The sequence below is a fragment of the Microtus pennsylvanicus genome, chromosome 20, assembly GCF_037038515.1.
Source record: "Microtus pennsylvanicus isolate mMicPen1 chromosome 20, mMicPen1.hap1, whole genome shotgun sequence".
Taxonomy (NCBI): Eukaryota; Metazoa; Chordata; class Mammalia; order Rodentia; family Cricetidae; genus Microtus; species Microtus pennsylvanicus.
This window is the reverse complement of record NC_134598.1, coordinates 20,289,223-20,312,813: the sequence shown is the minus strand read 5'-3', so window position 1 is coordinate 20,312,813 and position 23,591 is coordinate 20,289,223. Positions and strand designations below refer to the sequence as shown.

The 23,591-nt window shown below is 41.0% G+C and overlaps 2 protein-coding genes and 1 long non-coding RNA gene across 4 annotated transcripts in view; 1 reads left to right on the top strand and 2 right to left on the bottom strand.

The window, feature by feature from the left end:
• Positions 1 to 5,357: 5,357 nt before the first annotated feature.
• Myf5 (myogenic factor 5) lies at positions 5,358 to 7,679 on the bottom strand. The gene is made up of 3 exons (XM_075954422.1): positions 7,133 to 7,679; positions 6,302 to 6,377; positions 5,358 to 5,882 (listed from the first exon to the last, which is right to left on the bottom strand). Exons 1-3 carry the CDS (start codon positions 7,631 to 7,633, stop codon positions 5,692 to 5,694), a joined length of 768 nt encoding a protein of 255 aa, XP_075810537.1. The 5' UTR covers positions 7,634 to 7,679; the 3' UTR covers positions 5,358 to 5,691.
• A 6,173-nt stretch (positions 7,680 to 13,852) lies between these two features.
• On the bottom strand, positions 13,853 to 16,204 carry Myf6 (myogenic factor 6). Its single transcript, XM_075954293.1, has 3 exons — positions 15,593 to 16,204; positions 15,241 to 15,331; positions 13,853 to 14,992 (listed from the first exon to the last, which is right to left on the bottom strand). Exons 1-3 carry the CDS (start codon positions 16,109 to 16,111, stop codon positions 14,874 to 14,876), a joined length of 729 nt encoding a protein of 242 aa, XP_075810408.1. The 5' UTR covers positions 16,112 to 16,204; the 3' UTR covers positions 13,853 to 14,873.
• Positions 16,205 to 16,594: 390 nt separating this feature from the next.
• The window catches only part of LOC142838871 (uncharacterized), a 39,194-nt gene continuing 32,197 nt past the window's right edge, over positions 16,595 to 23,591 (top strand). For both annotated transcript variants that reach the window (XR_012908644.1, XR_012908643.1), the window contains exon 1: positions 16,595 to 16,728. This is a non-coding gene — a long non-coding RNA (uncharacterized LOC142838871). The remainder of the gene's footprint in view (positions 16,729 to 23,591) is intronic.

Genomic DNA, 23,591 nt, shown 5'->3' with positions numbered 1-23,591 from the left:
TTCTATCCTTCTTGCATTTATCATCAGAAGAGAAATATGTAATTGACAGCTGAAAATATGCAGGGTCTGATGAAGAAAACCCTGTAGATTAGCATTTGGAAGATGTCAAGTATGACGCAGTTCACCTAGAGAGTTATGGAGTCAAGTCATCTTGCAGGATTTACTAAGGCACCTAGAACAGCCAAAGGATCAATGGCCCTAAAGAGCTGCATGTGTATACTGAGAAAAAAAAAAGAACAAGGGGACTCGAGCCTGTGAGGGAGCTCAGAGAAGTCGTATAATTGATGTCTAAGTGGCATGAAGTGGCGCACATCTGCAATCCTAACTACAACAGCTAAGCAGGAAAATTACTTGAGCTCAGGACATCTGGGCCTACAGTAAGTTTGCCGTCAATGTGGTGCCCTCCAGAAGAAGAAGTCCATGAAATTGCCTTAAAGAGGTGTGGCCAAAATCTGAAAAGGAGTAGCCCAGAACTGAGGCCAGAGCTGAGATCTCTAAGAGAATGTGGATTAAACAGGGAAGCAGGAAAGAGCTTTAGCTTTCAGACCAAAGAGAAGGCGGTGGCGGTACACGCCTTTAAATCCCAGCACTCGGGAGGCAGAGGCAGGCGGATCTCTGTGAGTTCTAGGCCAGCCTAGTCAACAAGAGCTAGTTCCAGGACAGGCACAAAAACTTCAGAGAAACCCTGTCTCGAAAATCAAAAAAAAAAAAAAAAAAAAGAGAGAAGGTGTAAGGGAATCATGACGGCTGAGAATAACCCCTGCCATGGCTGGGGCAGAAGTAACAGACTCAGCAAGAAAGAGGGAACACAACGGAGATAGACAAGAGACTGAAATAAACATTTCCAAACCTTTATTGTCAAATTGCTTTGTCATTACCCTATGCTCATTGAGCTAGGAGAACAGATGACATGATTGTCTAATATTCTGAGACTATTGATAAGAGTATCCAGACAATGGAATTATGTAAAACTGTGTAACAACAATAACTCATGGCATCATTCATTGTGTGAATAGGAGCCAAATCTGCAAACAGAGAGAGGGGTCTTGGTACACCTCATGAGTACTGCATATGACCCAGCTCTAAAAGCCATGCAGTGAGACAAGTCAGATTCGATAATGAGCCTGGTTTGAAGTATGTTGAGTTGGAGATGTCTTTGGGACTACCATGGGACTTTTAGAAAATCACTGGAGACATTTAGATAGAGAAATTATCTGCCATAGCAGATCTGACATTGACCAGGACATAAGCAGACGATAAAGTTTAAGACTGTCACGTATCATGGGTCATGATAAAAGCAGAAGTCATGGAATGAAGAGGGTATAAGGTAAGGCATGGAGATTTCCAGTCACCACTGGAAGAAGGAGGCTAAGTTACTGGTCTCTATTCCTTGCCTGGTTTTTATAATTTGCTTCACTCAAAGAACTGTGGTTCAAATGTCCAATGGACCCCAGCTTGTTTAAACACTAGATCTTCGGAGGGTAGTGACACTGTTTGGGAAGACTATGCAATCTTAAAGAGGTGGGTCTTCCTTGGAGGAAGTGTGCTTCTGGAGGCAGGCCTTGTGGTTTGTAATCCCATCTCAATCCCTGCTCATTGTCAGTTTCATGAGATGCAAGGTGTCTAGCTACTGCCTTCACTTGCCACCTGAGTACCAAGCCACATAGGAGTATAAATCAAAATAAACACTTTTTTCCTTATGTTCCTTTGAGCCCAGTTTTTTTTTGTTGTTTCTGCTACAACAATAAGAAAAGTAACTAGTTCAGAAAATACAGCAGAAATATTGATTTTTGTTGTTACATCATAAGAAGCCTTAAAATGTCTGCCTGAGTCTCCTGGAACATGTGATTTGAAAAAACTCTCCGGGAACTTGTATGTATTCTCAGTAATTTATTTACTCTTTATGTTTCAAATTCTTATTTGTACAATGATAAAAATTTATTATTAGTCATTTCTTCATTATTTCATGCTTAATCTATACTGATGTGTATCAATTGGTATATAGTTAAGATTAATCTTAATTTCTGGTTTTCAAATGATAACTTTTATAAGATTTTATGGCTATAATAATTTTAGTGGTCAATTTTTATAATCTTTTTACAAAGTAAATCACTAGCCAGCTAAAATGCCTATAACTACAATTCTTTAAGTAAATAAATATGATATTCTACACTTTATGGGCAATGTGGGGGATATTCAGTGCTAATATTTTCAGAAGTACTTTGTTACTCAAGCGGAACTTTTCTGGAGTAACAGATAGCTGCACATAAATATTATTCCCATAAATAAGACAGAGAATTAAATTACTTTTTAAATCTAACAACCCCAACGGGAGACTTGAAGGAAATATCACTCTCAGATTAAATAACAGTAAGAAAGCTGTTCTAAAGAGGAATGCGTGGGTATTAAATGCATGGGTATTACATGCATGGGTATTAAATGCATGGGTATTACATGCATGGGTATTAAATAGCCACCCATATCACCCTCTTGCATTTCACAAATGAATGGAAACTGAAAATGATCACAAGCTTGAGTATAGCAAGTCGCTTCCATACAGTGGCTGTCAAACTCCACAGTGTCATAGATTCAATTTTCATGTGTAGCTCCATGACCTTGCATCCTGGACAAGAGGAAAAAGGAAGCTCTCTAGGCTCCTTGCTTGGACACTCCTCCCTGGTAGGTTTTTGGTTTAAGGAATAATACTGTTTGTTACCACCAGAAATGTGTGTTAGTCCCTTAGCTGAGGTGACGTGGTCTAATGCAAACTCAGAGGAAGCCCAACTAGCCGTCCACTTCCTAAGATCTACAGATGACAATGTCCTGTGCTCCACATTTGTCAATTATGCTACTTTGTCACCCACCCTGTTGCTTCCTCAGAGTAAAGGAAACTTCTCTGGGCCTGAATCATTAGGAGACCAATTCCCAAATAGTGCAGATAGTGTGCTGTGGTGGGCTACTGGATAAGCAGACTCCAGCCTTCCACGTGATAATGTGAGAAATAGGATTCCCTGAACAACTTCACATTGAGAGTTTGGTCTCTACTTACCTTTTCAATCTAGATCACAGGGAGAATTTTAAATACTTTGAACGCTTTATAAAGTAATAGCTATATTAATTAAATAAATAATAATACTTTCGATTATTACCCATTAACATATTCAATGCACTTGCACAGTTACTGAAATAGCCTCGTAGGCAGAGTCAGTGTTATTACATTTGAATGAGAAGCTTAGTTAACATTTTCTACAGCATTTTAGTTAAATTTTGTAGGAAGTTACAAAAATTATCTTCCTTGTCTTTTAAAAGTTTTAATATTTTAATTATTAAATATTTAAATAATATTAATCTTAATACTTTTTGAGATTATAATAAAATATCATTTTCCCTTCCCTTTCCTCATTCTAAATTTTTCTATATACTCCCCTCTCACTCTTTTTCAAATACATGGCCTCTTTAAAAAGAAAAAAGAGTGTATATATTCCTAAATATATAAATACAATCTTCTCAGTCCATATTACTTGTATGTATATGCTTATCAGAATGACCATTGGTGTTTGGTAACTAATTGGTCCACTATTCTCTGGAGAGACTAGTTCTTTCTCAGCAACTAATTATGGTTACATCTAAAACCTGACCATAAAGAAAGCCAGCACTTGAGAAAGTCTGTCCTTCCTTATTTTCTATGAACAATGGGTCTCCATACTCTATGCAAAAACACCAAGTAAAGAAAATGTGCCTAGTACAAGTTAATAAGTCAAATTTCTGCTAAACTACACGGGACCCTTTATCTTGCTTCTTGGGGCTTCTTCACATAGAATCCTTATGATCCCAGGTCAGGGAAAACAAGGGTTTTTCTGGCTAGAATCAGCCATCCATACTATGGTATCATCATGCTAATATCGTGACAATAGTCACAGTTGGTTTCTGTCCCAAGCCTTCTCCTCCCTGTATAGTCCTTTGAGCCTCATGACTGGACACACACACAATCAAACCAAACAGAGATCTGGCAAAGCCTTCTGAGAACAGGAATACTGCCAGCCTGCCATAGCGTCTACGTGCATTGGTTAGAAATACAGTCTTTTTTATTGATTTTTTTATTGAGCTCTAATGCAGTCTTAAACTTTAAGCAATTTCTCACTAATAGTCAAGTTAGAGATTGTGTTGGGCCGTGCACATTGTATCTCTCCAGAGGCACAGGCAGAAAACTTCCAGCAGTCTCACAGAGAGCCTGTGAGTTTGAGACCAGCAATAACTACACAGCAAAAACTTGTCTCAAAAAGTAAAATAACAAGTTGGAGGATGAAGGACTTATATTTGGCCTCTATCAACAGCTATTTTCTGTCCTTCAGGGTTGGGTTCTTTTTATCCCTCTCAGTGGAACACTTTTAAAAAATTGTCTCAATGACTTTCTCATTTTAATTTTCTGCTTGATCATCCACTTTTCATCTCAATTTCTTCCAGAAGAGCATTAAGGGAACACTAAAAGATACCCGTCCATTTCACAGACACATATGCGCACACATTCATAGTGTGGTTGGAAACTCCTAAAATACTATAAAAATGAGAGACAACACCATACATCTCATTTTTGCTATCTAGTTGTGAATATTTCTTATGCTGGCTTTCTAATAATAAGAAAAAATATCTACTTCCCCTAAATGTTTTTCCCCTAAATGTTCTATTGATAATAATAGTATGTTTATCAAGTTACAGGAAAAGTTAATAAAACCTAGCTCGTGATTGGCAAAGTATTGTAGATAGTAAAACAACACACTATTGTTCAATCTTTTTACTTAAATAACTTGATATCAGCCTGAAAAGGTTTACTATCCTTTTCCATATACAGCTGGACATTGTATGGAATAGTAGGAGAGATTTAGTGTGCACTCTGAAAATATTATCATTTTTAACTTGAAATATTTTAAATTTGTTTAAAATGGAAATAATTCATTTTCATAGGTGACATAAGATCTAAAAGAAATTAATAAATTATGTTTATATTTATTTGCAAGGCCAACTGTGCGATCATCTTTAAGCTGAACTTAAAGGCGTCATGTTCTTGATTTTCTAATTCCACTAAGGATGTTATTTTTAAAAGTCAAGAAACAAAGTATTTATTTCAGTAAACAATTTTATTTATAGTGAAATTCACGAAATTTTTATATTTTGAAATTACCCGCAATGTGCTATTTATTGCTTACATAGAAAAGAAGTATTTCTTATAAGAAAAGATGGAAATATATACCATCAGGCAGCATTGTTATATTTTCATTAGATACAATATGAACAAAAGATTAAAGAGAAAAGCAAAAGTTAAATATATTTTTAATTCCCTGTAATGGATTCTAAGCTATTAAAATGTTTTTGAAGACAAAAATAGAGATCAAAATTCCAAAGTTATTTTGATGAGCAATATTTACATTATATATGTATAAGTTAAGAATTACTATAGCAACTATCAGTTATTACCCCCCATCAGAAAAATAGTTTGGGAATTATGAATCGAAACAAAAGGAAGCTATAAATGAAGACAAAGAGAAAGATCAGGCCATCATTGCAAATGTGACTTTCAGTTAAATACATTTTCTTATAAAGTGGCAAGATAATATTTACAACTGAACAGCACATATTATCCACAACTTGTCTTCCCTTCGGACATGTGGGGCATCCTTCCTCCTTGGTGATAGTTCATAATACATGATAGATAAGTCTGGAACTGGAGGCTCCTGGGGTTGCCGGCTGTGAATTGGTGCTAGCAACTGGAGAGAGAGAAGCTGTATCCTGGAGAGACAACTCGCTTCTCTCTGCAGATGTGATCCGATCCACTATGCTGGACAAACAATCCAAACTGGACAGGGAGCTTTTATCTGCTGCACAGGCTAACAGTACAAGGAGAAAAGTGGTTAAGAAAAAAAAATTATCCCCACACAGACAGGTTTGCTTACGCTGCCCTTTAAACTGCAGGTCAGCACCTTTGACAACGTAGGTCAGGTGATCACAGAGGGCCCGATGTAAAAATTTGCTGCAAATATCTAGCAATTCCTGAGGGTGGGGTGTGGAGGGCAGAAGACCCCTGGCAATATTTCAAGCAGGAGGGAGTGCGTTCGTGTGTGCGTGCAAGCAAGCGTGCGGTGTGTCTGTCTGTCTGTTAGTGTAATTTGGAAAATGTGTGTTTACTCTGTCAAAGCCTCCTCATGTGAGCCATCACTTTCATTCCTTTTCCCTGTTTATTTGCAAGGGCAGACTGAGTTGCAAGACTGAATGTTCCTTAAATGTGTCTGAAGTCATCAGTTCTTACCGTTTGATACATCAGGACAGTAGACGCTATCGAAGCTGCTGTTCTTTCGGGACCAGACAGGGCTATTACATTCAGGCTGTAACACAAAACACACAAGAATGTATTTTCAAGCCTCTGGCAGAAGCCATACAGACCAAGGGTGAAATTGTACCGGCCCCTAGCTCAGTAAACTGACTGCAGTGAGTTCGCTTGCTCCGCAGCAGCACTGATTTAGGAAGGGGCTGCTGTCTCTAAATCGCCGGGGCACCAAGGTCAGTCTCTGTGCTGGAAGAAGAGGAAAACAGAGGGGAGACCATGGGATCCGGCAGCAATGTGCACTGGGTTATAACCATGCAAAATGGATTGCAGTCGAAGAAAGCCGTGCTAACGCTGCCTGGGAGAGAACACTTTCCCAGGGCAAAAACACGTTAGAACCTGGCAACACCGGAGCAGATACCCTCGGAAAAACATGAACCAACATTTTCTTCCAAATCTTGGCCTCGGAGCAGGGCTCAGGACCGTGCTAGGGATTCTAATTCCTCAGAGGTATAAACTTGGGGTAGCTGTATATCAGGGTCCACGGTGGTACGTTTTGTAAATAAAAGCGATAACGCCTAATTAATCATTTAAATTAACCTGGGGTACATGACAACCTTTTACTAGCATGTACACACATACAGAACTAGCAAGAAAATCACAGTAAAATCTTATACAAGTTTTTTTTTCCTCTTTGCATCTTTCTGTGAATGCGTCTCTTAAAGCAACGGTCCCACTGTACCTGGTTTAGGTGAGATACGAGGATTTTCACACAGACCAGGGTAAGAGAGAGTGGGTCTTGGAGTTGTGGCTTACCATGCCATCCGAGCAGTTGGAGGTGGGGCTGGTGGGCTCTGAGCAACTCTGTCCTGGCAGGCTGTAATAGCTCTCCACCTGCTCTCTCAGCAGCTCCTGGAGGCTCTCGATGTAGCGGATGGCGTTCCTGAGGATCTCCACTTTGGGGAGCCTCTGGTTGGGGTTGGTCGTGGTGCACCTCTTGAGCGTTTCGAAGGCTTGGTTGACCTTCTTCAGGCGTCTGCGCTCGCGCATGGTGGCGGCCTTGCGTCGATCCATTGTGGTGGACTTCCTCTTGCAGGCTTTGCAGGCCCACATGAGGCAGTGACCGGCCTGGTGGTGGCCCGTAGGTGCTCGCACGTGCTCATCATCATCTGAGCCCTGCAGCTCAGCTTTGTGCCCTCCGAAGGCAGCTACCCTTGGCTCAAATTGGTCCCCAAACTCACCCTCCGGGGAGGGGATACAAGAGCTTTCGTAGAAGTACTCAGAAGGGGAGAACTGGCAGCCGTCCATCATGTCCATTCTTCAGAGAGGCAGGTGGGACACCTGAGTTCAGCCGAGAGGGAGAAACGGGATTCCCTGGCTGCTGCAGGCCAGCAAATCCCAGGCGGAGCTCGGGGGTTGGGATTGTTTCTCTGTAATTAACAAGGACAGATGCCTGTTGGTCAGGGTCGGTCATTGGCTGAGGTTGGGGCTCTTTATATATTCTTGGGGGATGGGAAGGGAGGCTGGTCCCCGTAGCTGGGCATTATTAGCATATCCCACCACAACCCCCACAGGGGTGGTCTGGGCAAACCTCTGCCTTCCTTCTAGAGACAATTTGCTGTTTACTGGCCTCTTTGACAGGCAGGGTTTTACGGCAGTCCAACCTGCTCAGTGGCCTTCTGGCTATTCCAAATCTTGGGGTCCCTTAAGGTGGGGAGGGGCGCTTCTTGAAATCGATCACCCTTTAACACAATCATCGGCAACATCACAATAAGGCATTAAACTCCGTATTTCCATCTGGCACCAAAAGGGAACCCAGAATCTGGAGGAGTTGCCGCCTTCCTGGGGTGTTGGGGGTTGTTCCCATTTTCTTTACTGTTTCTTTATTACCTGGTAATAGTTGCCACATTGAAGTGACATTTTCATTCATGGGGTGAACCTCGAGTGTCCTGTTTCAAAATTTGTTTGCTAAAGACTCAAGGAGTTCTGATGAGCTGGTTCTTTCATGGGTGCGACATTCGCTGGGGCTTCCTTTTCAGGCCTGAATGAGATCATATTTTTTTTTCTGCAGCTCTATAAAGGAAATGTCATCAGGTGGACCAGGTGACCCTTCAGCATCCCGTCCCTCTCAGCTTTCTTCCTTGCACATTTGCCTGTTGCTCTCCCTCTGGCCGGCCTAGGCTAGTACCTGCACCGGGAGATTCCCACGCCTGTGGCGGGGCGAAGGCAGAAGTCCAATTTCTCACAGTAAACCCCCTTCCCAGTGTGGAATGGAGTTTCCTTTCTCCCGAGTTTTCTGCTCCGCCCTATCAGTTCTACAGACTAAACAGCCAGCCAGGCTTCAGGCTCGCTAATTTTCTGCTTTCAGGCCAGCTAACACCGTTACAGATGCGTCCCAGCTGCCGCCACAGAGATCCTGGGCTAGTGTAAAATTTCCAGCTCCTCTAACAGAGTGACTTCACACACGCTGGTGACAAAAGCCTTCCAGAAATGCAATTTGCAGACAGGTCTTTTTGAAACTTTGGTGGGCCCAAGACAAAGGGGGAAGCTAACATTCCAAAAAATAAAAATAGAGCCTATTCCTCAGTTTTTTACAGTCTCTCCTCCACTGTTAAACCATTTTCATATCTCTTGAAGGAAGCTGTGCATATTCAGGAAACACCATTACTTGGGGTGGACACAAGTTCTCTGGGGCTTTGGACCTCGATTTGTAGCCCCACTGTAAAAACGGACAGTTCGCAGTTCAGAGAGTCATCTAATTGAGTAAGTGCTGTGACTCCAAAGCATCTCTCTCTCTCTCTCTCTCTCTCTCTCTCTCTCTCTCTCTCTCTCTCTCTCTCTCTCTCTCTCTCTCTCGCTTTCCCTCTCTCTCTCTGTGGAGGGGCACTTTCTATTCTGAAAATGATGGCCATGGTGGTGGTGATGATGATAATGATGATGGTGATGATGGTGATGATGATGATGATGGTGACAATGATGGTGATGATGGTGATGATCATGACGAATCAAAGTCAATTTTATAAAGCAACCATGAATGACTGATCTGGTATCTACAGGGGCCTGAAAAATTGTAGCTGTCTGTGCAGGCAAGCACTGCAAGGAAGGACCTGAAAGCCAGAGTTCCAGTGTCAGTCACTGTATTTGCTGGATGTGTCTGTCTCTGTTCCCTCTGACCTGGACTGTCACCTTGAAGACAGATTTCTGATGAAAACCAGGGCCCGTCTCACACCCAGGGTCTACTTAATCATCTCGCCAATGAGATCCAACTGTACCTTAACGGGGCCTAGTTACGAATGTATGCCTTTGAAACGAATGCAGTCTTAGGAAAACACCAGATTAAAAACCCTGAAGGCAAGGCTCCCACTTCATTTATGTGGATGCATATAACTGTACCCAGGAGTACATCATTTTGGGGAGGTAGGTATTATCATCCTCAAATCCACAGCAAGAGTTGAAGAGAGGCTCTGGCCATCAACCGCACAACCCAGAACCATGGTCTTCCTCCTCCTCCCCCTCTTCCTCGCCTTCTTTCGTCTCCTCTCCTCCCTTCTTCTCCTCCCTGTCTTTTTTTCTTCCTTCCTCCTTCCCTCCCTTTTTCTTGTATTTAAAGTAGCTAAAACAACATGGTGATTGGGATGCCAACTCGATCCTTAGAGTTGAAGTGGAAGCCAGGGAGTCTTCCTTTCGTGTCTTCTGGCTCCTTCCAGGGACCCCTCTCAGTGTTCCATGGATATACCTAACAGCTACTGCCTTGACTATGCCAGGAATGGCTGGTTTACTACTCTTCACAACTTTTACATATTCACTCAGTATCAGAAAGAATTCTGTCACTTTATTTCATTTATTTTTTAAAAGGTAAGCTTTCCCTCCAGCGCTGGATAATTTTCCCTTGTCCACAAGGCATTTGAAGGAGTCTCTTTGTCCTCAGAAATGGCACCAAGCCCCAGGAGGTAATCTTTTTTGCTTCATACAGTCACTCTCCCTGAGTTTCCAGGGGCTTCCTCAGCTCATACAAGTACAAAGTCGGACACACTGGAGTCTTTCCTTGGGTTCCTGGGCTGGGAGGACGCTGTCACTCAGGGGCTTCTGTCAGTAGCAGAAGTTCGCAGAGGTTAGAGGCTGTCTCTGGTAAGGTGATCTCCAAACAAATTTACCAGAGTGCAGCAGGCACAGTGGAACTAAAGAAGCAGGGGAAAACACAATCGGCTGGCTGCTTAATGAGTCCTGCTGAGGGGAGACAGGGTCCGGGTTAAAGGCCCATGGGACTCAAGTGATGAAAACAGGATCTCAGAACACAAGAATAAAAAATGAGGCAAAAACTTTCAAGCCATAGCCGCAGCTAAAACAGAGGGAGATCAAAAACCCTGAGGCAGTCTGCACAAAAAGAAGAAAACCCAAGCCTGAGAGAGGAGAAAGGCTCCCTCCCCACTCAGAAGGCTGGGCTGTTCTTTTACACGACAGACCATGGGGGGGGGGGGGCGGGAAGTGTGGGATTTGAATGAAAACAAAATCAGACAAATTAAAGAGGAAAGTGTAGGAAATGTATATTTGGTTCATGTAAGAACACGTGGAGACACAAAGACACACATATATACATAATACATGCACACACACACACACACACACACACACGAGTCCTTCTCCATTCTTCTGCCGCTACCTGCAGAATTCTACTTTTGCTTGTTGTGGATGACTTCCCAACCTGCTAAACAGTTTTAAGTTGTACCCGGCTCTGGGAGCTGGGCACACCTATGTCAACACACTAGTACCTGCCAGAGTTGTAAGAAGAATTTGTGGACTACACATCTGAGGAAGACATTGGCCTCTGCTTGAATTCGAAGACTCCCAGGAGAGATCAAAGGGCTATATCAGGGCATTTAGCAGCCTTGAGAGGGGAGGAGAGAGGATAACCTGTCTCCTCGGCACTACCCTTGTTTCCCCGTCCCCTGGCACATGACAGGGACATTTCATTCCACAGCATGACTTGTAACCAGGCTTGCAAAACACCTTATTTTTGCAGAAAGAATTCTCTAGTGCCAAGAATCATCTTGGAATGATTTGATTTGTTTTTAAAACTGAATGGAGAATTCTGGGCAAGGAAATATCATGCTATTATTGCTTGCTTACTAATGATCAGACAATGAGATACATGATGTTTAAAATCATACAAAGGAACTTTTTATGCCTATCTGTGGAGGCCTATATGAAAGGAAGGGTCTCTGAATGAAGAAAGGGGATGTTTCCAAAGGAAGAATGTGAATGGTAGAACAAGGTCTTCATAATTTTGAAAGTGGCCCCCAGAAGCATCCTGATTTTCCCTGCCCCTCTTAATAGCTGCTAAGAGCCCCAAATTTCCGTCCTCCCCACAAAAATCTCATGAAAGAGTTTGGCACAAAATTGACATCATTTGCCATCAGCAAATTTCCCCAGTGTCCAGACTTTGAAGTTCATGATCCTGGTATGATGATGAAAGCTGGCTAGAGAGAGCTTATTGACATTTGATATCTATGAATTATTTCAGTAATAGCATAAAAGAAAGCCACTGACGATTTGATATATGACAGTATATGAACCTCTGGAAAGAGATTTAAGTTCAATCCCTAAGTCCTTATCTTTACCAAGCTATCCTGTCTTAATTTTCTGCTCCTATAGCCCTGTTTATTTTGGCTTTGGCCTCGGTTAAAGATTATCATCATTAATATCAAACAAAAACAGTTTAATCACAAATAGACCTAGGATTTCATTGGAAACCCTAACATATCATCTATAGCTCTGGAGGTCACATGAACTCTTTGGAAAATATTTTCTCTATTTAAAGAAGAGGCTCCCATAGGCAACTTCACTCTAAACGTTTCTCAGGTTACCCAGCTGAGAAAGGCAGGATTTGGTCTGCCAAGACTGAACAAAATCCATCAGCGAGAAAAGACCATGAGCTGATAGACACATTCTGCTACAGAATAGTTCATGATAGAAATCTTATTGTAAATCTAAGATAAATATGTTTCCCTGATCAATTATAATGTGCCAATTGCACAAATAATTCAGTTTTTAAAAATATTGGCATAGAAGCTCATTCTAGGGCAAATCCTTTGGTTTTCAAAAAATTCATAGATATATCCTATGTATGCTTAATAAAGACAGAGACCACCCAGATATAGTTACCCATATTTTGGTTGGGTAGTAAGTACTACCCATGACTAGTAAATGCTTTGGCGTTTATTTTTGAAAGTTATGCTATAATTTGGAGTTTGCTAGCTAGCTGTTCAGAAACAATTGTCTAAGAGATCCAAATAATTCTACAGACTATAGATGTCCTTGCCCCTTTTCCAAGGCTTCTCTTTCTGGATACAAAGTAGTCCAGGGCATAATCTTGCAGCTATTCATATTTCCCTGCTTCTGAGTCCTGACTTTATACTCACCAGATGAGAAGTTTCCACTCCAAGAAGCCTCTGAAGTAGCAGTAACAAATGCCGTTCTCTCTGGTTATAGTCAGATTACATTAATACAAAACTAAGGACAGCTCATCCTCTTTGCTCGGGATGATTAGTGTCCCTAGCCAAAGCCAGCAAAAGTAAAAAACTGTGGTGTTGGATGACATACCTCTTGTTGGCCAATTTGAGATTTACTAATACAAAATAAAAATCATTGATATGGATGTCAGTCTGTGCCTTCTTGACTCAACACTTAGCATGCGCTATCTTGGTGAATTTTCACAAGCCCACACGGCAGGGAGAACCCTCCCTCCCTTTGTTTCATACACAAGGTATGGGCACTAAATAGGAGAAGGGTTGGCTCGGGTTGTAAAGGAGCAGCCTGGATTTGGTTTACAGAGTCCTCACAGAGACCCAGTAGTATGGAGCACAGCCACCTGCTCTCTCTCAAAGCTTTTAAAGGAATTACATGCCAATGTCAGTCGCCTCAACCGAACTTTCTGAATGTTGAAGAATTTTAGAAGAACCCAGACGTTTTCATATAATCAGAAAATAAATTAGTCAAACAAAAGTATACCCAACTCCAGTAACCATAATCTAAAATGATTCAAAATCCAAACTTTTTTGTTGTTGTTGTTGTTGACAAACATGCTCAAAACATTTCTGGGTTAGAGAGACTGAACCTCAACGTTTATGCAAATGTCACAAACTGAAAATCTGAGCGTTAGACAGAAGGCATGGTTTAGTAGAGACTGCATGCTTTCTCTTTACGTCCCGCTGTGTTTCTTGGTGGTCGTTTTTTTTCCTTCCTCTGAGGTTACAGGATAAACAGTCGCGGCACACGTTGTAAAATCTTCATGTTGTAGAGCTCCTGGGGCTTCCGGGTCTCTGGGGCTTTGCTGTTTGGTCCAGCTAAGAGGTTTCATGTGTGTTGTTATCTTTAGCTCCCAAGCATTTAACCCTTCCATCTCTTGAAGCAGCAACCCCCCCCCTTCAAAGACACCCACCCCTCTTCAAGAGACAGATTGTTCTTTTCTTTTATCTTTCTGTTTGGAAAATAAACTCAGGCCAAAGAGCACTTGAAGATATTCCAGTCTGTTGGGGGCTAGTCTAGTTCAAGAAAACCAGCTATCAAGACATAGGCCTTGGGTACCTCAGATCTATACTTGGAAACAGCATAGAACACCAAGGAATAGAAAAAATATATAATGATTTGGGTTGAATTCATTCAACTTCTTCTAGAAAAATGAATGAAGAAATTTTAGGACATTTAAAATTAAATTTCAGAGTAAGCAAATCCCACCCTTATTACCAACTATAGAATAGTAAGAAAAGAAAAAGTGAAAGATAAGAAAAGAAAGATAGGAGAATAGAGATGCTTTCTGGATATTTCCTTCTATTAAAAACAAGTACAGGATCTACATGGAATATTAATGAGCTCAGTTTAATTGAGTCTATGACCCTAACATTCATTTTCCTCCTTTTAAGTTAGGCTAAGAGAAAAGTCTCAAATAACTGGGCACATGTATTATCTAAGTTAAAATATGGCTGTTCTTTAGTTTTGTATGCATGCCCTCATGTTTTTCTTTTTCTAGTTAAATCAAACTAAGGCCACCTCTTTGTGCATGTAGAAACGTATTGATATTTTAATATTACAATAACAGGATCTTCACACAGTTTATATACAATGCTTAATTCCACATTTAAAATATAGTCTTTAGATTTGCATAAAAACGAAAATACTAAGACTATTTACAAAAGTACATTAAACACCATTCGGATTAAACGTTCCCACTTGGATTTAGACAGGAATGAACTTCATTTGCAACCGACACTAAAGGGTCACGTGACCATAATAAAAGTTAAGATGCTATAAAAACCAACCAAATTAAAAACAAAATTAGGGTTCTAGAGCTAAGCCACTAGCGGTTCCAAATAATAATAATCGTATAATAATCATATTAAAAGCCCGGGGCGAAGAACTTTCAGTTGAGGTGACTAAAGGGTTCTTTGTGAGTGTGTTTCATACGTTTTCATAAACTCTGGGGTCCGTGAGCCCTAACCTAAATGATTAGTCCATAAGAGGTCTTCCTGTTGAGTGAAGAATGTCCCAAATGCTGGCCGAGTTACTTCTCCACCACCTCCTCCACACTGGGGAGTTTGCGTTCCTCCGAGGAAATACTGTCCACTATGGAAGAAAGGCACTGGAGACTGCTGGTGGCCGAGGCATCCACGCCTGCTCCTCCTAAGTACAAGGGGTGGAAAAAAAAACAGAGCATATAGAAACGCGCAGCTGTGTCCCACAAAAGGCTACAAAGGCGGCTCAGGAAGACTGCGTCCGTGGGAGCAGAAAAAAAAAAAGCTCTGGACACTGACAGTCTATCTCTGAGCCGGTGATGAGCGCTGAGCGCTCTCTGCCTCTGCTCGGCCAGAGCATCCCGGTGCTGAGCCGGATGCTTCCAGTGCAGCCCAGTGCCCTTTACTTTACATTACCTTCCTTAGTAGTTATCACGAGCCCCCTGGAATGATCCGAAACACTTGGCCACTGGGGGCTGCAGGTGCGCAGGAAATCCGCACCCTCAAGCTGGAAAGAAAACCGAAGCAACAGATTAGGAAAGAAACAAATTCCGGGGGAGGAGGCGGCTTGGGGGTGTCTCCCCTGCTTCCTTGGGCCGGACCGCATTTCCTGCTTAGGGCAGGGGCTCGGTCTTCTTGGGTCACTGGGGGTTCATTAGAGAGGGAGCAGGGCGGGGAGGGGTGGGCACCAAGCAGGTGGGGGTTAAGGCCTCACGAAGGCATTTAATCGGTCTTTACACTTCCCGGCTCTGGCAACATCTGGGCTTACAATTTCTTGCTTGGGTCTGTAGTTGTAGGGGTCCACCCCCAGCTCCTGCATCTTCTCTTGCTGATCCAGCCGGTGCAGCAAGTCTTGCAGACGCTCGATGTAGGTGATGGCGCTCCGCAGAATCTCTACCTTGGGCAGCCTCTGGTTGGGGTTGGCCACAGTCCGACGCTTCAGGGCCTCAAAGGCCTCGTTGATTTTCTTTAGCCTCCTCCTTTCGCGCAGGGTGGCAGCTTTCCGCCGATCTGTAGGAGCAGATTTTCTCTTGCAAGTCTTGCAAGCCCAGATCAGACACTGACCCGGGCAGTGGGAAGGTTGCAGGCCCGGGGGCGCCAGTACGTGTTCCTCTCCACTGCTATCGCTCCCGGCTTCCTGGGGCAGTTGGTCCTGGCAGGGGGACAGGGTACCATCACTCCCTGGATACAAAGGAGAGCCCTCGGCCACTTCTAATGGCTGCAGAGTCACATTCTCTCCATCTAAGTAGAAGAAATAGGAGCCAGTTTCAAAAAGGTCCATCATCATGTTCTCCTTGGCCTCTGACTGATCTGAACTGTGTGATGGACTCAAAAACCCAGAGGAGCCACCCAGATGGCATTTAATTAGTGCGGTGACATAAGTCGACCCAGCTTTATATATAGTAGCTCCTGAAACTCAATCCAACTTCTAGCTGTCATGAAGCATCAGTCTCCCAAACTGATTACAGCTAGCGCTCACTAGAAGAACATCCAGTTTGAAAGAAAACGGAGAAATGTCACCTCTCGGAGCGATGCGAAGTCCATATGACAAACAGGTTAAAACAAAATACACACAGAGAGTCGCATCACCGAAAACACCCAGTACTTCCATTTTGGACAGTTTAGACACGAACCTGCTAACCAGGCAACTTCAAAACAACTGGGTATTAACACTGCCCGGTTCCCCTCCCTCCGGGGTTCATCTGAATTCTAAGAATAGACTCATGATGAGAGATCTCATAGGCAATAGCCCTTGCTCCAAAATAGCCTCATTAATATTTCCAGCGTGGTTCGGCTCTTTTCTCTGTTCTGTCTGTCAAAAAGATGCCATCCCTGTGATTATAACCATTACAAGGGCTTCAAAGGTTACACATGACTTTCAGGCCTCAGCCTCAATAGAAGCAGGTAAACAATCTCTTTCCTCTCTTTTACTAAATCTGGTAAATAAGATGAGGTGGGTGTTGGGGGGGGGGGTGGCTGAAGGGTGCTCATGTCCCACGCTACTGTCTGAAATGACTCGGGATGCTTCCATGGTGACCTTCCAGGGCTACTTGTTTTTTTTGAAAGTCGTAACTAAAGTCTGAATTCTGCTCCCTTTCCCAGTTGGAGCAATAGCATATGCAGCTAGGACTGAACTACAAGCAAGAGAAAATACATGTAACAATGCACTCAGAATAGCTATTAAAAACAAGCCACAAAACACTTGCTTGACATTTCAAGTGTATTTTTGGCCTCATCCCAAGTGCTTTTGTTCTGCATCAATTTTTATTAGCGTTCCCACTGTCCACTGACGCCCCTAAGTTGTTTGCTAGGATTCAGATGAAAAAGGAAGCACCCATGGTACATATAATGAAACAAATGTTTTTTATTGCACTGTGTCCATAGTCCAACACACACACACACACACATACACACACACACACGGTTTCCAGCTCAAAGGTGGAATGTAGGAAGCCCCCAGATTTCAAAGAACTCTCTTTCATTCCTGAGTTGAGTTTTATTTCTGTGCCTATGGAAAACTGCTATTTGAACTACTTCAAGATGACAGGGGTTGCTTTATCCAGTTTAGGTAAGGGTTTAATAAAATATTGTCATACATACAACTTATGCAGCATGAAGCCAGGCAGTCAGCATTGGTTACCATGTTTAGCATAAACTTTAATTGGGGCTAAGCATTACAAGGTCAATAAACTACAGCTGGGGGTTTCTCCTCTCTCTGTTTGGCTATTCTCTTCTCCCCTAACCTCTTGTTCCTCTTTCTTTCATTTTCTATCCTTCCTGAGAATTCTGGAGGAATACCTGCACTACCAACAAGTAGCCACACTTTATATTTAGTGTCTGAAAACCTGGTGGGAAGTGTAAGGTCTTATTCTACCCCAACCACCGATCATTGTAGGCTATATTCTCTATGGCTTCCATTTTCAAAAACTAAACTAAATTAAAGCAAAAGAAGCAGTACAAAAATCACTGTCATGTAATTTTGGAATTAGCTAAAAATTTAACCCAAGATGTTTTGTTCATTCCGGAAGACAGCTCTTCAAAACCTCCATTGAGACCTGACCTTTGAATGTTAAGTTTGAGCAACTTGTCTGGTTTTTATGCATTTGCTGTTGTGTAGCTGTGTAATTCCTTATGAAGCCAGAGAACCATCTTTAGACTCTGGGGTGAGAGAAAACACTAGGAAGTTAAAGCAGAGCACAAAACCTAAGTTACGTTATTTCATTCAATTTCTATCAGCTGCCTAGTCACCAAGATTAAGACTGCAGACTAAAGGCTGATGAAAATCAGGTCCAATCTAGCTTTTCCTGCGGAAGTGAGCTTTTGTTTCTAGCCACATGTTCTGCTGTCTCTTATATGTAGAAGATAACTTGAAAACTTATCTTTCAAACAGGGGAATCATATAACATTATTGCTCAAAGAATTAAAATAGTGTCCTAATTACTCTTTTCATAATTTTAATACTTCTATCTCTTCTCACTAAATTTAAATCTATAGTAATTAATTACTTTGGCAGAAGGACAGAGGTAGAAGAAAGAAGACAAAAGTGGCCCAAGAATTGGGGTGGGAAAACTTAAAAGGAGTTTGCTCAAACTTAACAACTCAGTTTCTCGTAGTCTGTCCTTAAAATGGATGTAATGGCAGAACATTCGATGTTTGTTATAAAAATGAAACTTTTAAAATTGTGATCACTTTTAAAATGGAGCACTATTAAGTAGGCGAAAGGAAAACTTGACCAGTAGGTACTGAGGCAAGCTGGACCAAGAGGGACTGGCGTACTGACCACAGGCACCACAGACAAGGATAGTGAAGTGTGTGTGTCACACAGAAGAGTCTAGAGAGGGCTCAGTGGGCAAACTGCCGCCTTCTGAGAACAAGAGCTGACTTCAGATTCTCAGAGCGCATGTAAAATGCTGAGCTAGGTGGTACATGACTGTAAGTAAGCCTTGTACTAGAGACGGTGGAGAGGAGAGGTTTTCTGGGACCTGTGGGCTAGCCATTTGAAGCATAAAAAAAGTGGTTGGGGGGTCTCTAGGTTTCGAAAGGGCATCTTTCCCTTACCAAACAAACAAACCAAAGTAGAGAATGATAAAATAAGATATTAGAGGATGACTTTGTCCGACATACACATTCATACACATACACATGTGTTAGAATAGCTTCTTAGAAGACATGTCAAAAGCTTTCACCATGAAGAAATGCTGAATGTTTAAGATGTTTAACTTGATTCAAATGATACAAAACATGTATATATCAAAACACGTCATATCACACTTACTATAAATTTAAAATAAAGATGTAGCATGGTATGTAAAATACTTTTATTACTGAAATTAGTAGATAAACAAGACAAAAATATTACTATTAAAGAATCTCAAAGGTTGGTCTGTAGAAGTGCTTTTTAAGGCAAAGCTGTTCCTAGAATCTGCTAACTTTAACATGTCTGAAGTAGACGTCACACATCACAAACTTGCTAAAGAATATGGGAGTTCTCACATAATCCTTTTATTTTACAGTCAGTATAGAAATGTAGAAGACGAGGATTCTAAATTATAAAGAAGATTCAGAGAACTGGTGAATGGCTGCTAAGGGTGGCTTTTCTTCCCATCAAGTCAGCCTTTTCCTACTGAATTATCCCCTCCTAAATTGTGAATACATATTCCCACCATGGTGCAGAACTTCCATAGTACAGTAAAATAGAATCAGTATGGCATGAACAGTTTTCTGCTCCCACATCCTACTTTACTCACTTTTTATTAAGTAATTTACCTCTTGATTGTTGTTTTGGAAGTTGTAGACAGGAATGGGGAAGGAAGAATAAGACTATTCTAGCATGAGCAATAGCAGTCCTTTTACATTAGCTTAGTGGGAAAATATGCACTGACCCTAAAACCACTACCTAGTGTACTCTTGGGACTCGAAATGTTTATAAAATGTGAGAGGCTTATAATTGCAATTATGTTATTTCTCCGTAAAACACGAGGAAGTCATAAATGTTATCAACTAGCTAAAAAAGGTGGGTGTAAATTCAAACCATCACATTTTAAATGGTTAGAATACATCTTTAAAAAACTTGGAGAACATAAGTAGCAACAGGAATGAACATTGTCATTAGCAACCCACTGAAAGAACCCTGAATTCATTCTTCATAAGATCCTATACTAGGTGAATGGTAGAACATTTCCCACTAGTTTGTCCTGTCATTGGTAATTTATTATTATTTTCAAATGCATTTCCTTTTTCATCTTCCCCCAAAAGTTTGAAAAGAAGTCTAATTCTTGTCCAAGGAAAGGAGAAGAAAGAAAAGACTGTGGATAACTCAGCTAGCAGCAGAAGAAAAAATGTTTTGGGTAACTTATTGAACAGCAGATTTTAACTATGCATCTTTAAGAACATAGAGAATATTGTGACAGGAAGGGAGCAAGACATTGTTAGGGTTTAATTGCCTTGGTTTTGGTTTTTGTTGTTATTGTATGATTGTTCGATTTTTTAAGAGATCAAGTGACGTATCTGATCAATACCTCATAATTTTGATGTTAGCATTTGACATGAAATAGTATCACACATACAAATAAACACGCACACATTGGTGTATAATATACAGCGCTCACTCAGTGATTATCAGTTTTCCTCCTTCATTCATGAGGCTTTAATTGAACTAATCATACTAATCATACCAAATAGACTGCAAAGTCTAGTACAGAACCTGTTGGAGACAAATTTAGGGATTTGTTTGTTTTAAAGGTATCAAAACGAAACTATTACAAGTAGAAGCTCTACTATAATAGTGTTCCATGCGTTTATGCCCTTGTTAAAATTTCAGTTGACTGGAGACAAAGACAGTGCCTAAATTCACAGAAATGAGTAACTCAGGAACTTTAAAGAAGATTGCCATCCTTTTAGGGTGTTTGGCAGTAAGAATCTTTGAGCAGTCACTTAGGGACAGAAGTGTTAAGATGTTGATATTTCCAGGAAGAAAAGAAACTTTTGGAAAACGTGTTTTGGGGGGTGATGGTGAATGTTCAAAGAAGAGACTAACGGATGAGAGTTTGGTAATAAAATTTCTGTGGTCTGACACCAGTGTTTGAGGCTAGATCATTATATGACTAGATTCAAATAAACCCTTAGCTGAGAAGGTAGAGCTGGGGACCAGCGATAAAAAAGAAACGAAGAGAGAAACAGTGAAAAGTATGCAAGACTGGTTTGCAGAAACATTGACGAGTGGACCTACAGAAAAAAACGGGAGGGACAAGCCTGCCAGTAAAAGGCAAAACTCCGAAGAGCCATGCCTCAAATTGTGGACAGCAAGAAACATGAACCCTGGGCACCTGGAACTTACTTCAGCAGCCAGCAATGTGTGCTCAGAGATTCCCAAACACGATGGTAAAAATAGCTTTGCACTTAGACTGAGAGAACATTTGAGTCACTTCTGGGGACACGGGGGAGGGACCCAAACCAAGTAAAGGAAAAGAAAGATAAATGAAAGGTCAGTCCTCTACACTTGAAAGGTATGCAAAGAAATGGAGTAGGATCTAGACAGGCGGCACTTGAGCTGTGAAGTCTTTTTTGATGCCCAAAAGAAGGGGAACCTTGAAGCTGTTCTCCAGCTCTTTCAAGAAGCACTTCACTCTTCGGTAGGAGTAGGAACACAGGCTCCTAAGAGCCAGTGTTCTTTATGCACCAACCACCAGGTTGCTGTTTATCTCTTCTTTTGGAGGCATGATTTTCAGGGAGAAGATAATGACTTCTAGCCAAGAAATGCTCATTCTCTTTCATCTGTGTTTCTGGATTTAAGGTTAAAAAAATCTGTGAATCATTAGGATATTATTGAGGATAAGTATTCCTTTTGTATGAGTGACCGATCAACATGGGTTTGCTTAACGCTGAGTAGATACCTAGGATGTGCGATAGAAAGCCTTGTAACCAGGGTGGTCGTGAAGCCATCACAACAAGCTAGTTGCTGTATGTCCTAAAACATACTAAGGATGTTTCCATATATCCATTCATTTAGGAGAGTAATGTACAGTGTGCACCATGCACACAGACAACTTTTCTTTTAAGAACTACTGAAGATCATGCATGTGAAGTCTGGTGTTAAACTGAGAGAAGTTCTAGGCCTTCCTTTGACCTTGAACAAGCAAGTTCATTTCTTCAAGTTTCAGTTAACTAGGGCTTAGGATGAAAGCATCACTTCATAAGATTGTTTTCAAAGGTTAAAAGAGTTTCGTCAAAATAATTACACAGTGTCTAACACCCAGTAAGCTCACTATTAGTAGGATTGCACTATTTTATAGCAAATTAGAAAGTACAAAATAACTCTACCATCCAAAGAAATCATACAAACAGAATTTTGTTTACTGTTATATGTAAATTTTATATCACATAATTTTTGCTTATTTTTGCTGTATTGCCTCCTTAAACTATTACATAAATGCTTTTGCACAATGCCACATAGAGCTGATATTTAAAATGTATGTAGTGTATAGGATTTCTAGGTTGCCTACTTCTTTTTAAAAATCAAGAGAATTATGATATTTACAGTGTCCAAATTATGGTGGTGCCTGGTGTTACTGTCTTGCTAAACTAAACAGATGTCTCTGGTATAGAATGGTTATCCAAGTATTTTGTTACTGCCCCCCAACTGGCTGCTTATGACATATTGCCCAATTTGGTTGGTGCTTTAATGCCGGTGTCAGGGCCTACCGTGACAAATAGTCACCACTGTACAAACACACTGTTCCAGAAAGTGTCTCAACCAGCTTGGGAAATAGTTGCTTAATCATGTCCTACTATTCAGATATCCCACTGTTTTCCAGAGGCAAGATTTCTAGTGTGCAGGCACTATATATTAGTTTTTAGGTAAGCAATTTAAAATATGAAAGGTTTTAAAAGTGTGATTGCATACAATCTGGGAATTTGTGTAAGCATCAAACGGTCAGCACGTCACTGATCACACAACGACAGTATCTTCTCTAATTTTGCCATCAACAGCAGATGTCGAGGTGCTAAGACACTTTTGTAGTATACTCTCACAATAGAATAATGCTATTTTTTTATTACATTGATGAAAGACATTGACGTCTTTATTTTCTTGCAACTAAGTGTAAGCTATCGTGAGAAGTAAGGTGCCTAGGTCATCATCTAAGGTTTGAGACCAGCTGCTTTTCAAGAGAGTGTATGGAGAAACAGTAAGTGTGCATGCATTTATACCTCATAAAACATCTGTTATTTAATGCTGAAGAAGTATGAGTCAAAGTGTAATTTCTTCTAACATATAGATGAAATACATTTCAAATTTGCCATTCTTCTTAATTCTTCTTTTTTTGTTTTTTTATTTTTTGTTTTTATTTTGTTTTTTTGAGACAGGGTTACTCTGTATAGCTCTGGCTGTCCTGAAACTCACTCTGTAGATCAGGCTGGCCTTGAACTCACAGAGATTCACCTCTCTCTTCCTCCTGAATGTTGGGATTAAAGGAGTGCAACACCACCGCCCAGCCTGAGTTATTCTTTAATCAGATTTAATAATCAAGAAAAAAAAGAAGAAAAGCTTGTTTTTTAACTTTGCTGTTTTTGCAGGACTTGGCAGAGTGGAGCTGATTAATTTCACACATTGTTCTTTAAAAAGGCTAAAATTCAAAACACTTTAGTTCTGAATATTCTAAGTCATTTAGAAATACTCTGGTTCAGGACTTTCTTTTTTACATGAGGTAGCTGGCATTGCTTTAAAGCCATGTAGACTGAGGGCAGAAACCAACAAGGAAAGGTATCTG

What these genes read in the sequence shown, in the direction of transcription:
- Myf5 (XM_075954422.1), bottom strand. Translation starts at nt 7,633, where the DNA reads ATGGACATGATGGACGGCTGCCAGTTCTCCCCTTCTGAGTACTTCTAC. An exon ending in CCAACTGCTCGGATGGCATG is followed by an intron (nt 6,378 to 7,132) that starts GTAAGCCACAAC and finishes TTTGTGTTACAG; the next exon opens with CCTGAATGTAATAGCCCTGT. An exon ending in CTGTCCTGATGTATCAAACG is followed by an intron (nt 5,883 to 6,301) that starts GTAAGAACTGAT and finishes TTGTACTGTTAG; the next exon opens with CCTGTGCAGCAGATAAAAGC.
- Myf6 (XM_075954293.1), bottom strand. Translation starts at nt 16,111, where the DNA reads ATGATGATGGACCTTTTTGAAACTGGCTCCTATTTCTTCTACTTAGAT. An exon ending in ACAGACCCAAGCAAGAAATT is followed by an intron (nt 15,332 to 15,592) that starts GTAAGCCCAGAT and finishes TTTTCTTTCCAG; the next exon opens with CTTGAGGGTGCGGATTTCCT. An exon ending in CGTGATAACTACTAAGGAAG is followed by an intron (nt 14,993 to 15,240) that starts GTAATGTAAAGT and finishes CCTTGTACTTAG; the next exon opens with GAGGAGCAGGCGTGGATGCC.